General features: G+C 40.8%; 1 protein-coding gene across 2 annotated transcripts in view; it reads right to left on the reverse strand.

The window, feature by feature from the left end:
* Positions 1–1,728: 1,728 nt before the first annotated feature.
* klf12b (Kruppel-like factor 12b) overlaps positions 1,729–17,321 on the reverse strand; it is a 159,925-nt gene continuing 144,332 nt past the window's right edge. The window contains exons 5-7 of one of the 2 annotated variants that reach the window (XM_046359183.1): positions 14,556–14,591; positions 13,948–14,105; positions 1,729–6,794 (exon numbers count right to left, since the gene is read on the reverse strand). In XM_046359183.1, coding sequence (XP_046215139.1) covers positions 6,613–6,794; positions 13,948–14,105; positions 14,556–14,591 — 376 coding nt within the window. In that variant the 3' untranslated portion in view covers positions 1,729–6,612. The remainder of the gene's footprint in view (positions 6,795–13,947; positions 14,106–14,555; positions 14,592–17,321) is intronic. The other variant, XM_046359189.1, reaches the window with a different exon arrangement.

The raw sequence follows: 17,321 nt of genomic DNA on the forward strand, positions 1-17,321 counted from the left end.
CCTCAACATTCAACCACAGTGTCCAATTTCAAAAAGGCTTTACTGCGAAAGCACACCAAACGATTATGTTAGGTCAGTACCTAATCACAGAAAAATACAGCCATTTTTCCAGCCAAAGGGTCACAAAAAGCAGAAAAAGAGATCAAATGAATCACCATCCTGATCTTCATCAGATGGCACTCATAGGACTTCATGTTACACAATACATGTACGTTTTGTTCATATTTCTATCCAAAAATCTCAGTTCACATTGGAGTGTTACGGTCAGAAATGCAGAAATTGTTCTGTTATAATCTCCACCCGGCACAGCCAGATGAGGATTGGCCACACCTCATAGCCTGGTTCCTCTCTAGGTTTCTTCCAAGGGTCTGGCCTTTCTAGGGAGTTTTTCCTAGCCACCTTGCTTCTACACCTGCATTGCTTGCTGTTTGGGTTTTTAGACTGGGTTTCTTTTACAGCACTTTGTGACATCAGCTGATGTAAGAAAGGATTTATAAATACATTTGATTGATGTCATTCCTCTAAATTAGCTGGGCGTCCAGGGGTTAATTGAACACTAGAGTTCCTGAGGTGGAAATTCTGGTGGCCCAAAATAATTGAGGATGTTAGATCCTTCGTTATGGCCTGCTCCACCTGTGCCCAAAGAACGTCCTCACGACAGCGATCAGCTGGGTTTCCTCCATCCCAAGGGCTGATCACTATCCTGGTGGTCGTCGATCAGTTCTCCAAGGTAGCAGATTTCATCGCCCTGCCCTACCTCAGTCAAAGAGACAGCCAATCTCATGATTAATCATGTCTGGAGAAGTCCCCCCAACCCCCTTTTTCCTGAACAAGGGGCCAAAGCGGGGGTGCCCTCAGCAAAGGCGTTCATTCAACAATGTTGCCGCACCTGGACCAGAGAGCGATCCTCCTTTAAAAGTGGATTCTCGGAAGCTCGCCCCATTCTACGTAGGACCATTCAGGATCCTGAGTCGCATCTACCTGGTCACCTATCGTCTCCAGCTCCCCAGGTCATTGAGTCTGTCCATCCTCCACTTTTCCCATATCAAACTGTTAAGAACCAGTCCCTTCTCTCCCCACACATGCCCCTCCGCCCCCTCGATTTGTTGACGGCCACCCGGCCTACACAGTCTGGCATCTGCTGGAGGCTTGTCGGGTCTGGGGCACCCTGCAGTACCTGGAGGACTGGGAAGAGCTAGGAGCATGTGTGGGTGCCTGCCCGGGACATCCTGGACCCGAGACTTGTTCGGGATTTCAACCAACTATGTGGTGGATGCCCTGGATCTGCGGCCGAAGCCGCTCCTAGGTTCCAATTGTCACCAAGATAGATGATTGAATGCCCACCAAAGGTCATGGATCATCTTATCCTTACATTCCAGGACACCATGGCCTATTTATTTCCTTAATTAACTTACCTCATTTTCACTCACTGTATATAGACTTTTTGTTTTCTTTTGTTCTACTGTTTTATTGACTGTATGTTTTGTTTATTCCATGTGTAACTCTGTTGTTGTATGTGTCAAATTGCTATGCTTTATCTCGGCCAGGTTGCAGTTGCAAATGAGAACTTGTTCTCAACTAGCTTACCTGGTGAAGGTGAAATAAAAAAAAACACAAGCTTAGGTTTCTGAATTCCAGCGAATGTGAGTATAGCACTCAAATCTGCTAGTGAAACCAAAATCACATACCAACAACAACACAGTCTAAATGAGCTCTGGTACAAGCATGTTACATACAAAATGCAACTTTATTAACCTTCATGCCTAATTCATATACATGTATATGTTTCAACTCGGTTTAATTTAATTTCACAGCTCCATCCATACGAAAAAATACAGAGATAAAAGCAGAAAGCATTGACAGAATATTTAGACAACTTCTGAAGAACAGAAAGAAAGAACAGAAGAAAAACCTTTGAACCTCTTTCAACCTTTGAACCTCTTTCAACCTTTGAACCTCTTTCAACCTTTGAACCTCTTTCAACCTTTGAACCTCTTTCAAGCTTTGAAAAACATTGGGATTCCGAATTAGTTCCCAGAATTCCTTGAGCTAATGACTCCCTTTGAAGCATTGTGGGGCATATCACATTTTTACGGCAAGAATGAAAAGCTCTGAATACATTTACAATACAGTCACTTTACATGAATACAGGAACAACAATTACTGTACGTAATAGCAGTAAACTTGAAACAAAGGTATTGGCATCACTACGTAATTCTTCAAAAACAGAGATAAAACAAACACAGAATTGATACAGAAATTAAAGAAATATTGAACGGATACAGAAGTGTAATCAGAATTCTTTCAAAGGGAGTTCCCCAAGGGTTAGTATTCCAGGCCTTTACATATTCAATACAGCATTCCCTGCGAACCGCAATAAATTCAATCAGGTAATTCAAATGTCTTTCACTCTCTTCTGTGATTTCGCATACTGCAGTATGGTGTGGCTGATTTATGAAAAAAAAAACAAGTAGTTGCACCAATGACCAGTATCGGAGAGGTCAAAACCTAAATGATACAATAATGATAAAATAATTACATTCTCTAAGTGAAGTTAATATTGTAAATACATCCATACAAATAATATGCAGCTTTCATGGGACATACATACAGCATGTAAAAGGCTGACATTTGAGGATACTGTATTTTAAAAGATGGGGTAAGGCTCAGTGCATTGAAAATAAACTGAACAACGGGAGTCTGGGCTTTTCCAAAATGGTCCCAGAGTTTTATGTTTTACAAATACATCTCTGTCCGAGTATCAATTCAAGGGTTTATATTTGAATGTATATGATATGTGTTAGTTGTGAAATAGTTTATGTGCATGCTTTTCAGAGATTCGCTGTGATAGGAGGCACTATTCATTATTGCATAACTTTGACCCTGCTTACCGTTAAATAATTATCCTCGTAAAAACTTTTATTATGCTAAAGGTTAGTGGTAATGCACGCATGCAATAAGCCTCTGTGTACACATGCTAAATATTAGTTATAACTTTCAAGTTAAGTTAAATTGAAAGAAAATATATGTCGAATTTGGATAAACGTTGATATGAATCTGTACTTGTAATTGTAATATTATTCAACTCAACATGGCTTGGTGGAGAATGACATTAAAAGTTTGATCAATTTATAAAAGCAATTATCATATTTATATGAAAACATTCTCTTGTTTGAGAAAGAAGAAAATCACGAACCAAAATGCACATTTCTGACATCAGATTTGATCATTTATATTAGTATTTTAGATAACAAAACAGTTTAAAATCAATAGCCCCATCTTACTGTATATCAAATCAGATAAATTAGCATCTCTGAAAAATACTTTACATGTATAAATGTGTTTCCTTGTATCTAATAATCAAAGCCCTATTTTCAAATGTATATACAGGCTGTAGAACTGAGTTATCATTTTTATTTCCACTATCACATATATTAAAACACTTCAAAATATATATATTTTTACAGAAAATCGTTATATGCAAAATGAAGTGCCCCTCATTTCAGAAAAGTACAGCATATGAATAATAAAATGTTTAAAATTATGACTATGTATAAATGGACTTCATTAATGAAATAATTTTAAAATTATACTTCACAACAAACAAGTTGCCAATGATATGCTTGGGCCAAAAAAGGCCAATGAAATATTCACATGTACACAAACAACATATAACAACATAATATGACATATATTATAATACTTCAGAAAAGCAAAAGGAGAGAGACAAATTGGGCATAATATTGTTTCTGATAAATATTTCTTTGTTCCGGTAAGGATGTGGTTTTGAATTATAGGACAGTACCAGTGGTATATGCGTGTGTTATTAAATCACTAGGCATATGCTGCAATCTCAAAAACTTGACTCGACAACACCTTAACTTACTGACCTTCTGAAATCAGCTCCTGAAACTGTAAGCAGGGATCCAGCATACTCTAACGTCTGTGTACTGCACTACAAAAATACTTCGAATACATACAATTATCATACATGTGGGATTCTGTTGAGAATAGTCATGATAATGATGAACAAGGTCAGTTCTAGGTTCAATATTTTAAAAAGGAAAATCTGATAACTTCACTGTGATAGGAACAGTTGCAGATATTGCTTTCATTTATCTCTGAAAGGTTTATGTCGTGCTATTTGTATGTCCATAGATATCTCTTTCCAGTTGGCTGGATAAATTCTATTTAACTGGTAGTTTGCAGTTGATGTCAATCAATATGCAAAATATAAGTGGTTGATGTCATTGCACTGACTAATGAAAGTTGAGCCACATTTCTTTTCACAGAATACTTCAGTTATATATAGCCATTAGTCTTTATACGGCTAAATATACATTTCTATATAGCCCGTAGATGTCTTTTTACTCCATGTACAAACAGAAAATGATCAAAATGTGGTTTTAGTGTGTTGAATAAACCTTAACACTGAATATGGTAAAAAAGTATCTGTCATCGATGACAAACTACAAGTAAAGGTGGACCTGAAGCTGGATCTGAAGACCTCACATCATGATTTGTGTATGTGTGATTTAAAAAGACACTGCTCCCAGCCACAGAAAGCTACATGGCCAACTGTCTGTGTACATTGTGCACTACAGTGTATTACGTTATAAAGAATGTAGAAAAGTTATGTTTTTTTCCCTTCATTTTGGCACTGTACACTCTTAGAAAAGTTTATTCAGCTTTTCCCATAGGAGAACCCTTTTTGGTTCCAGGTAGAACTCTTGTGGGTTCATCCTCAAAAAAAAAAAAATGTTTTTCAAGGTGTTCTCCTATTGGGACAGCCGAAGGTTCTAGATAACACTTTATTCTAAGGGTGTAGGTCTGTTCATAGATACATTTAGAAAAACCTGTTCCCCCTCAACCACCAATCATTAATGTGACATTTTCCACACAACTTAAGGGAGGGGGTAACTAAAATAGGTGAATTTGCCTAGAACATTGTGCTGTAGAAATATAGATATTTGTAGTATAGAGTAGAAACAAAGAAGTGGAACTGGTAGAAATAAGTCTGTGATTGAGGACTTATTTGTCTATGACATCAGCAACCAGAACAAGGGTACATTGTTTCCCTCTTACTGAATGTATTGCTCTTCTATTGAACTTGTCTAACCGAGTGGCTTAGCCCTCTGATCTAAATGTATGCACGCATGACTGTAAGTCGCTTTGGATAAAAACATCTGCTAAATGGCAGATGTTATATTATTATTATTAACTAAACCCAAGATGTGTTAGCTCTAGACTACTAACACACAAATGATCACAATGCCAATCCCTTTCACTGTAAAGAGCAGGGACACAAAACAAAATCCTTGACCATTATGGAATCGTCATATACGGTGTCAATCTGTAAGGTGCTTCAAATGCCAGACATGTTCATTTGATTTGTTTTCAAGTTCATTGCACATTGAGGTGTGGATGGATCTTTATTTGTGAAATGGATCAAAAGCAGGCATACACAGCAAGATATAATAAACTAAAAACAAAAAAGTCTTGATTTTGAAACTATATTTACCCAATGAGATTGCTAATCACAAAATGCACCAATAAAGTTGTTTTAAATCAAATGTTTCAAAGAAGCTCTAGGTGCAATGCGGTTGAGTCATGTGCTAACAAAAACCACTGGATAAAAAAACAAAACAAATACCAAAAACAACAAACATTTATACTAAACCTGTATGTACTGTAATATGCGTGGATGTGAATGAGAAGTAAGGTTGCTGATGCTCTGTTTGTGGATATACTGTACTCTTAATCTCAGTTGCAGGTTTGCTGACATTGGGTTGGGGTTAACTCCGCCCCTTACAGCTTCTATATCACTGGCCCACTGGGATGCCTCTGATTCTTTTGAATCTAGAACACTGGTACGACAACTCATTCTAGAATGCTGATTCTTGAACACTCAAACCAGTTTTTATGGGTACAATCAATGAGTGGATGGCGCCCTCTGCTGCCGGTTGTCCTGAAGCACAGAGGGGCAGGGAGCTGCTGTAGGGAGTGAACTGGAAAACAATACTCTCCATGGACGAACCAGAATCTGTGCCTGTTTATTCCAATTTCCAATGCAAGGTCAAGATCTGCCCTATACTTCAAAGACACACATGCACACAGCCCTTCCATCAACCCATCCAATCCTCAGTTCTTTCACATTATAGATGCGAGAAAAGCAGCCATTTTGAACAATATAACCAAAATGAAGACACCAAGATGAACGGTTGCGATTAAGGTTCCTGTCCAAATTAATGAAGAAGAGCAATACTCCATCCGAGAAAAACTCCAAAGTGAAACAATTTAAGAACAGTGCTGAGAAAACAGACAGGTTTATGTCAAAACTCCAAAATGATAATAAAAGAGCATTTTCCAGTTCCGACCCTCCTCAGTCACTGAGGATCCAGAACCAACCCTGTTTTTTTTCTCTGTGGACAGACAGATGCCTTTCTTTGCATTTTACTCTGCTCTTCCCACCGCCTCACAGACAGACAGCGGTGTGTGTCCAGTCCAGCTGAACTACATTGAGGGAGAGACCCTGCTCCCCCCGGGCGGCACTGTGTGTGTGTAAGTGTGTGTGTATGCTCGTTCTGATGACATCATCACCCTGTAACTGTCTCACACCAGCATGTGTCTCCGTCGGTGCAGGGCCAGGTGGTCAGAGCGCGAGAAGCTGCGGTCACAGTCTGCACACTTGAAGGGCTTGACACCTGTGTGTTTCCGGTAGTGGCGTGTCAGCTCGTCAGAGCGGGCAAACTTCCATGTGCAGCCATCCCATGTGCATTTGTATGGCTTCTCACCTGGACAGGTCAACACAAACAGAGACTTGGTAAAGTAATGACATTCGCAACATACAATTCATCCGCACATATTTTTGAATTGCCTAATGATTTCACTTTTTCTTCTAAAACAGTCTTCCAATATGCTTGGAAAGTGGAGACATCACAAACATAAAAGTAAAGTAAACATTACTGGAAACAGCTTACCGTTTTGGAGACAGTGCTTGCTAACAAAGAGGTTTGCAGCGGTTAATTAACTGTAAATAAGTTAATTGTGTCGCCCCACAGTTAAGCTAAAAACACACCAAGGTTACTGACGGCCAAGGTTGCAGCTCTGACTATGTCAGCAGTCACTTTATTTTATATAGCTCAGATCATCAACTGTTCATGGCTCGCCAGGCGAATAACCTCTCCCTCAATGACAGCAAGACAAAGGAGCTGATCGTGGATTACAGGAGACGGAGGGGCAAACACACCTCCATCCACATCGACGGGGCTGTAGTGCAGCGGGTCGAGAGCTTCAAGTTCCTCTGTATCCACATCCCTAAGGAATTAACATGGTCCACACACAACCACACATCTGCGAAGAGGGCACGACCTTTTGCACCTCAGGAAGCTGAAAAGATTTGGCATGGGCCCTCAGATCCTCAAAAAGTTCTACAGCTGCACCATTGAGAGCAAATTGAATGCCTACATCACCGCTTGGTACGGCAACTACAAGACACCCGACCGCAAGGCATTACAGAGGGTGGTGAGTATGGCCATCCAAGACCTCTGTAGCAGGCGGTGTCAGTGGAAGGGCCAAAACATTTTCACCGACTCCAGCCACCCAAGCCATAGACTGTTCTCTCTGCTACAGCCCAGCACGCGGTACCAGTGCATTGGAACCAACAGGACTTTGAATAGCTTCTACCCCGAAGCCATAAGACTGCTAAATAGCTTATCAAATGGCTACCGGGACTACCTGCACTGTCCATTTTTTGCACTAACTCTCTTGCACCAACTGTCACACTGGACACTACCCACACACTTACACTGACACCCCAACACACACGTACACACACACATACACACACTACATATGCCTACAAACACATTACAAGCACACACATGCATACTGATTCCACACTTTCACGCTCACAAACACTGTCACACTCACCACATACACTGCTGCTACTGTCCATTATCTATGATGTTGCTTAGTCACTTTACCCCAACCTACAGTTGTCATGACATTGCCCTCTTTGGTTACAGCAAGCACCATCCCTCTCTCCCTGCCTCTCTCTGCTCCTTCAACCAGGCTGCTGTGGTCAGTGAGGTCATAAATTCCTAGGGAAGACCCTGCCACATGGCCACACAGTATAGAGATAGAGTGAAGTTTCATAGAGAACAAAGGAATTTCTTCCACCTCACAGAACTTGAGGTCTGAACAATGTTCACGTTCCGGAGAAGGTATAAAAGATTGGTGAAGAATCCAGCTATGAACTGGTCCGTTTGTTACAACTTGGGGAAGCTCATGGGAGACGGTGTGGCCACATTCCCATAACGCTGTTTACATAATAGCCTCAGATATGAGGTTTACATCTAATTGTCGTATAAGATGAATGTGTGAGGATGATACTGTTTGTAAAATTGTGTCATGTGATTTTGGACTGTTTATTGAAGGAAACTCCAATTCCCTTTTGAGTTGAACTAAATCAGAGGACCGTCCATGAGCCCAGTTAGGGTCAAGTATCCTGGTGCAGCCCCTTTTCTGCAATTCCGAATAAAACCCAACTTTGAGAAATTCTCAGTAGACCATGTTTCTCTCAATCACGGGAGGACAAAGGTTACAGACCATTGCTGAATCTTTTAATCATACCACGTGGTTAAACTCTTAGACTATCAATTTCGACAGAACAAGTACAAATCTTTCATATTAATTACTAGTCTGCAGCTGGGAATTCGGTATCATTGAACGCAAAGAACGACAACCGACAAAACATCCATTCTACAACAACATGAATGAATCTCACTCTGAACTATCCACTATAACCACGACAGAGAGAGAGAGAGAGAGAGACGGACAATTCTACGAAAGAAACAAACTTTTCAACAGCGATCAAGACGACACACTGAGCGTAAATACATATATTGATTGCAATTGTTCCCGAATGAGTGAGCGTTCATGTGTAAAGGATTAGCATTTCAATTGTTATAATTATCACTCTGTAGTGACTTCTTAGTCGACCCCCACTTCCCTTTTGTATAACAAGCCACCATGCCGGATTAGCCCACTAGACAATTGATGTATGGATGACTTATAGTGAATACTGGGTTCATGCAGATAACCAACAATTTACGACGTTTGGAATGAGACTAACGTGAGGTAAAGTAAATAATTCATTAAATCAGATGACTACAGATCAGATATGAAAATATCTGAAAGGTTGTATTGGGAAATTATAACTTTGTAATCTGAATATTTTCCTTGGTGCCCTGTCTTCCTAGTTAATTACAGTTACATGATTAATCAGTTTGATCGCGTAATACTAATTACAGAGAATCTTTGATAAAAACGAAGTCTTCAATTTAATGATAGTAAAGACACGGCACAGTATATGTACATACTGTAGCTACCTCATACTGTAGCTACCTCCGATTACCTTGTATCCCGACACATGGACTCCCTGTATATACAGTGGCTTGCTAACGTCTTCACCCCCGCCCCTTGGCATTTTTCCTATTTTGTTGCCTTACAACCTGGAATTAAAATAGATTTTTTTGGGGGGGGTTGTATTATTTGATATACACAACATGACAAACACTTTGAAGATGCAAACTATTTTGTATTGTGAAAGAAACAAGGAATAAGACAAAAAAACAGAACTTGAGAGTGAAAAACTATTCACCCTCCCCCAAAGTCAAACCTTTGTAGAGCCACCACGTCTCTTGGGGTATGTTTCTATCAGAGTGGCACATCTAGCTACTGTTTTTTTCCCATTCTTCAAAGCAAAACTGCTCCAGCTCCTTCAAGTTGGATGGGTTCCGCTGGGCTACAACAATCTTTAAGTCATACCACAGATTCTCAATTGGATTGAGGTCTGGGATTTGACTAGGCCATTCCAAGAGATTTAAATGTTTCCCCTTAAACCACTCAAGTGTTGCTTTAGCAGTATGCTTAGGGTCATTGTCCTGCTGGAAGGTGAACCTCCATCCCAGTCTCAAATCCCTGGAAGACTGAAAAAGTTTTCCCTCAAGAATTTCCCTGGATTTAGAGCCATCCATCATTCCTTAAATTCTGACCAGTTTTCCAGTCCCTGCCGATGAAAAACATCCTCCCAGCACGATGCTGCCACCACCATGCTTCACTATGGGGATGATGTTCTCGGGGTGATGAGAGGTGTTGGGTTTGTGCCAGATGTAGCGTTTTCCTTGATTGCCAAAAAACTCAATTTGAGTCTCATCTCACCAGAGTACCTTCTTCCATATGGTTGGGGAGTCTCCCACATTCATTTTGGCGAACACCAAATGTGTTTGCAAATGTTTTTCTTAAAGCAATGGCTTTTTTTCTGGCCACTCTTCCGTAAATCCCAGCTCTCTGGAGTGTATGGCTTAAAGTGGTCCTACGGACAGATTCTCCAATCTCCGCTGTGGAGCTTTGCAGCTCCTTCAGGATTATCTTTGGTCTCTTTGTTGCCTCTCCGATTAATGCCCTCCTTGCCTGGTCGGTGAGTTTTGATGGATGGCCCTCTCTTGGCAGGTTTGTTGTGGTGCCATATTCTTTCCATTTTTTAAAATAATGGATTTAATGGTGCTCCATGGGGTGTTCAAAGTTTTGGATCTTTTGTTTAAAACCCAACTCTGATCTGTACTTCTCCACAACTTTGTCCCTGACCTGTTTATAGAGCTCCTTGGTCTTCATGGTGCTGCTTGCTTGGTGGTGCCCCTTGTTTAGTGGTGTTGCAGACTCTGGGGCCTTTCAGAACAGGTGTATATATTCTGAGATCATGTGACTGATCATCTGACAGTTACATTGCACACAGTTAAGACTATTTAACTAATTATGTGACTTCTGAAGGTAATTGGTTGCACCCGATCTTATTTAGGGGCTTCATAGCTACTTCATCACTACTTTGTGAACTGTTAGCTACAGATCAAATAATAATAATAATAATAATATTTTATTTGTCACATGCTTCGTAAACTAACAGGGGAATGCTTCCTTAATTACTTACGTAATTTTCCTACAAATCAGAGTTGAAGATAAATATCAAAAATATAATAAACAAATAAAAATAATGACATAAGGAAAAAATACACAGTTTATAACGAATAACAATAAAGTTACATTTAAAAATGTTTCTATTTCATATATATATATATATATATATATATAATCTCCAGCACAACGCCAACATCAACATATGTGAAAATTGCATATTTCTATGTTTTGTAGTAAATGAAATGGAGGAACATCACATCATCGGTGTGCATTGTGTGATTTTAATTAATTATGTGTAGGCATTGCCTACTAATTGCCTACTAATTGTCTACTAATTTGTTGATGATGTAAGGGGGTTGATGTTACCAGTACATAAACATCTGCACGCTTAGAAAAAAATACCGCTATGCCCTCAGATGAACCATCAAACAGGCAAATAGTCAATACAGGACTAACACTGAATCCTACTACACCGACTCTGACGTTCGTCAGATGTGGCAGGGTTTGAAAACTATTACGGACTACAAAGGGAAACTCAGCCGCAAGCTGCCCAGTGGCGCAAGCCTACCAGACGAGCTAAATTACTTTCATGTTCGCTTCGAGGCTTCGAGGCAGCAACACTGAAGCCTGCAGGAGAGCACCAGCTGCTCCAGACGACTATATGATCATGCTCTCCATAGCTGATGTGAGCCAGATCTCTAAACAGGTCAACATTCACAAGTCTGCGGGGCCAGACGGATTACCAGGGCCTGTACTCAGAGCATGCGCGGACCAACTGGCAAGTGTCTTCACTGACATTTACAACCTCATCCTGAATGAGTCTGTAATACCCACATGTTTCAAGCAGACCACCATAGTCCCTGTGCCCAAGACTGCGAAGGTAACCTGCCAAAATGACTACCGCCTCGTAGCACTCACATCGGTAGCCATGACGTGCATTGAAAGAGTGGTCATGACTCTCAACTACACCATCATTCCTGAAACACTAGACCTACTGCAAATCACATACCACCTCGACAGATCCACAGATTACGCAATCTCAATCGCACTCCATACTGCCCTTTCGAACCTGGACAAAAGGAACACCTATGTGAGAATGCTGTTCGTTGACTACAGCTCAGCATTCAACACCACAGGGCCCACAAAGCTCATGACTAAGCTAAGGACCCTGGGAATAAACACCTCCTTCTGCAACTGGATCCTGGACTTCCATGCTGATCCTCAACACCGGTTCCCCTCAGGGGTGCGTGCTTAGTCCCCTCCTGTACTCCCTGTGTACCCATGACTGAGTGGCCAAGCACGACTCCAACAACATCATTAAGTTTGCTGATGAAACAATAGTGGTAGACCTGATCACGGACAATGATGAAACAACCTATAGGGAGGAGGTCAAAGACCTGTCAGTGTGGTGCCAGGCCATCAACCTCTCTATCAATGTGAGCAAGACAAAGGAGCTGATCGTGGACTACAGGGAAAGGAGGGCCGAGCAGGCCCCCATTTACATCGACTTGGCTGAAGTGGAGTGGGTTGAGAGTTTCAAGTGCCTTCGTGTTCACATCACCAAAAAACTGTCATGGTCCAAACACACCAAGACAGTCGTGAAGAGGGCACGACAAAACATTTTCCCCTTCAGGAGACGGAAATGATTTGGCATGGGTCCCCAGGTCTTCAAATAGTTCTACATCTGCACCATTGAGAGCATCTTGACCGGTCGCATCACCACCTGGTATGGCTACGGCTCGTTATCTGACCGTAAGGCATTACAGAGGGTAATGCATATGGCCCAGTACATCATTGTGGCCAAGCTTCCTGCCATCCAGGACCTATATGCCAGGCAGGCCAAAAAAATGTCAAAGTCTCCAGTCACCCTAGTTATAGACTGTTCTCTCTGCTACCGCACGTCAAGCGGTACCGGAGCACCAAGTCTAGGTCCAAAAGGCTCCTTACCACCAAGCTATAAGTCTGCTGAACAATTAATCAAATGGCCACCCAGACTATTTACATTGACCCCCCCACCCCTTTATTTTTACACTCCTGCTATTCGCTGTTTATCATCTATGCATAGTGACTTTACCCCTACCTACATGTGCAAACTACCACTAACCTGTAACCCCACACATTTACTCAGCACCGATGCCCCTCATTATTGTTATGTAATTCTACTGTTTCACTTTTTATTTTTACTTTATTTTTATTGAGTAAATATTTCCCTACCTCTATTTCTTGAACTGCCCTGTTGGTTAAGGTCTTGTAAGTAAGCATTTCACGGCGCATGTGACAAATAACATTTGATTTGATTTTAACCCAAAACCTTAGCCACATAGCTAACTTTAGCTTTAACCAACTAGCTAACGTTAGCAACAACAAATTGGAATTCGTAACATTTCACACATTTAGCAAATTCTTAACATATTGTATGAATTGCAATTCATAACATCTTGTACACATTGCAATTCGTAACATATAATATAAATTGTCATTCATAACATAACATATCATATACCATACGAAACATAACATATCATACTAATTGGAGTCTCCTGGATTTACTTTTACTATGTAGCGTCTGCCCCTAAGTCCAGGTTGCTTGTTGTGTTTACAGATATTGTGAAGCACCTTCCATGTGTATTCACTTAACATGCATATTAGCGCTACAAAAAAACATTATTATTCAGGAAGAGACCGAGCCTTTAATTGATGAAGAGACCTAGCCTTTAAGTGATGAAGAGACCTAGCCTTTAATTGATGAAGAGACCTAAAACTTAATTGATGAAGAGAACTGGATTAAATTGGTGAAGCCACACACACACACACACACACACACACACACACACACACACACACACACACACACACACACACACACACACACACACACACACACACACACACACACACACACACACACACACACACACACACACACACACACACACACACACACACACACACACACACACACACACAGACCTGTGTGCGTCCTCCGGTGTGCTTTTAGATGGGAGCTCTTGGTGTAGACCTTATTGCAGCCCTCAAAGTCACACCTGTGGATGCGTCTCTTTTTGGAGTCGGGCGACTCTGACCTCCGGGGGCGGCGTATGCTCTCAATACTGAATGGTGACATGGAACTGCAACAAGAGAGAAAATGGTGGATCATTAGAGGAGCATCTTCAGCATCTTTCATTTACATTACTGATTTAGATATTAGCTGTAAGACAATGATCCAAAACCCAACATGACATTTTACTGTGTAGGCCTTGGCTACTGTAATTCTATCAATAGTGCCATTGTACTCCATGTATTGTATCCTGTGAAGTATCGGGTAACTTTCCTTTCCCTTGGATACACATGTACATTTATCCTTCAAAACAATCCCAGCACTTGTATGTAATGTTTGACACATTTCACCCAAGGTCAGTGCTATCCGGGATCCTTGGATGTCCCTACCCTAAACTTTAACCTTCACCACTAACCTTACCCTAACTATAACCACAACCCTTATCTAACCCTTACCTTAACCATTTTACATGTCAACTTCAATGGGTAGGGACATCCCAAGGATCCCAGATAGCACATACCTTTCAAGCAAGCTCCAATTACTCCAATAGAAATACCTGGAAATAGATTCAAGATCATATTTCACAACATGTTATGTATGACATGTTCATTCAGAGATATTGTTAAAACATTTCAATGGCCATTAGATGGTGGTCTTGCACCTTGGTAGAAACCCCCACAACCCACTGGGTCCAGATGGGCTATTCCACGTTAGTTTAACAATTATTTTTAAAATTATGTGGGAACAACGTTGATTCAACCAGTGTGTGCCCAGTGGGACGGCACAGGAAACTGGATGAGGTTATTTTGATCATTCGTATTAGGTTTCTCAATCATCTGAAGACAGTTTCATATTTATTTTATTAACGCAGTTCAATAAACATAATGACTGTTGTGTATGTCATCCATTACATTTTTCATGACATTTCCTTTAAAAATTAGTAGTCAGTACATGGAGTACAATTTATGTGCGCCATCAGCCATATGTGCTTCCAGTAATGGTTAGCGGTGGTGGCAGGTCCGCTTAGCTCACATACTAAACAGTCACTCTACTAACACAATGCTACAGTCATGTTACACACACACACACACACACACACACACACACACACACACACACACACACACACACACACACACACACACACACACACACACACACACACACACACACACACACACACACACACACACACACACACACACACACACACACACACACACACACAGCTAAGTAGCTACCTGGTCAATCTGCATTAACCCCTTTTGCCTCTTCACATGCGGTACGCTGCTGCTACTGTTTATTATTTATCCTGTTGCCTAGTCACTTTACCCATACGTACAGTACCAGTCAAAAGTTTCGACACACCTACCCATTCAAGGGTTTTTCCTTTTCCTATTTACTATTTTCCACGCTGTAGAATAATAGTGAAAGATATCAAAACTATGAAATAACACATATTGAATCAAGTAGTAACCAAAAAAGTGTTAAACAAATTCAAATATATTTAAGATTTTATAATCTTCAATGTAGCCACGACCTTGATGACAGCTTTGCACACTCTTGGCATTCTCTCAACCAGCTTCACCTGGAATCCTTTTCCAACATTCTTGAAGGACTTCCCACATATGGTGAACACTAGTTGGCTGCTTTTCCTTCACTCTGTGGTCCAACTCATCCCAATCCATCTCATCTGGGTTGAGGTCGGGTGATTGTGGAGGCCAGGTCATCTGATGCAGCACTCCATCACTCTCCTTCTTGGTTAAATAGCCTTTACACAGCCTGGAGGTGTGTTGGATCATTGTCCTGTTGAAAAACAAATGATAGTCCCACTAAGCGCAAACCAGATGGGATGGTGTATCGCTGCAGAATTATGTGGTAGCCATGCTGGTTAAGCGTGCCTTAATTCTAAATAAATCACAGACAGTGTCACCAGCAAAGCACCCACACACCATCACACCTCCTCCTCCATGCTTCATGGTGGGAACCACACATGCAGAGATCATCTGTTCAAATACTCTGTGTCAAATTTGGACTCATCAGACCAAAGGACAGAATTCCACCAGTCTAATGTCGATGGGCTTCTGAGTGGCACAGCACTCTAAGGCACTGCATCTCAGTGCTTGAGGCATCACGACAGACCCTGGTTCGATTCCAGACTGTATCACAAACAGACGTGATTGGGAGTCTCATAGGGCGGCCCACAATTGGCCCAGCATAGCTAGGGTTTGGCCGGGGTAGGCTGTCATTGTAAATAATAATTTGTTCTTAACTGACTTGCCTGGTTTAATAAAAATGTATTGTGTTTCTTGGCCCAAGCAAATCTCTTCTTCTTATTTGTGTCCTTTAGTAGTGGTTTCTTTGCAGCAATTCAACCATGAAGGCCAGATGTACGCAGTCTCCTCTGAACAGTTGATGTGGAGATGTGTCTGTTACTTGAACTTTGTGAAGCATTTATTTGGGCTGCAATTTCTGAGGCTGGTAACTCTAATGAACTTATCGGTCGAGGCAACTCTGGGTCTTCCTTTCCTGTAGCGGTCCTCATGAGTGACAGTTTAGTCATAGTGCTTGATAGTTTTTGCAACTGCACTTGAAGAAACGTTCAAAGTTATTGAAATGTTCCATTTTGACTGACATTCATGTTTTAAAGTAATGATGGACTGTCATTTCTCTTTGCTTATTTGAGCTGTTCTTGCCATAATATAGACTTGCTCTTTTACCAAATAGGGCTATCTTTTGTATACAACTCCTACCTTATCACAACACAACTAATTGGCTCAAACGCATTAAGGAGGAAAGAAATTACACAACATAACCTTTTAATTTAAATGCATTGCAAGTGACTACCTCATGACGCTGTTTGAGAGAATGCCGAGAGTGTGCAAAGCTGCCATCAATTCAAAGGGTGGCTGCTTTGAAGAATTTCAAGTAAAAAATATATTTTGAACAGTTTTTTGGTTACTACATGATTCCATATGTGTTATTTCATAGTTTAATATTATTCTACAGTGTTGAAAATAGTAAAAACAAAGAAAAACCCTTGTGTGTGTCCAAACTTTTGACTGGTATTGTTAATGTATATATCTACCAAAATGAACTCGTATCCCTGCACATCTGACTCTGTACTGGTACAAAGTTGTCTTTACTCCTTGTGTATTTATTCCTCACGTTTTTTATTATTATTATTTATGTTTCTCTCTGCATTATTGGCCTGTTAGTTTATACCTGGTGTTTACGAAGCATGACAAATAACATTTGATACAATTTGACACATATATTCAGGAAA

The sequence above is a fragment of the Oncorhynchus gorbuscha genome, linkage group LG01 (assembly GCF_021184085.1).
Source record: "Oncorhynchus gorbuscha isolate QuinsamMale2020 ecotype Even-year linkage group LG01, OgorEven_v1.0, whole genome shotgun sequence".
Classification (NCBI taxonomy): Eukaryota; Metazoa; Chordata; class Actinopteri; order Salmoniformes; family Salmonidae; genus Oncorhynchus; species Oncorhynchus gorbuscha.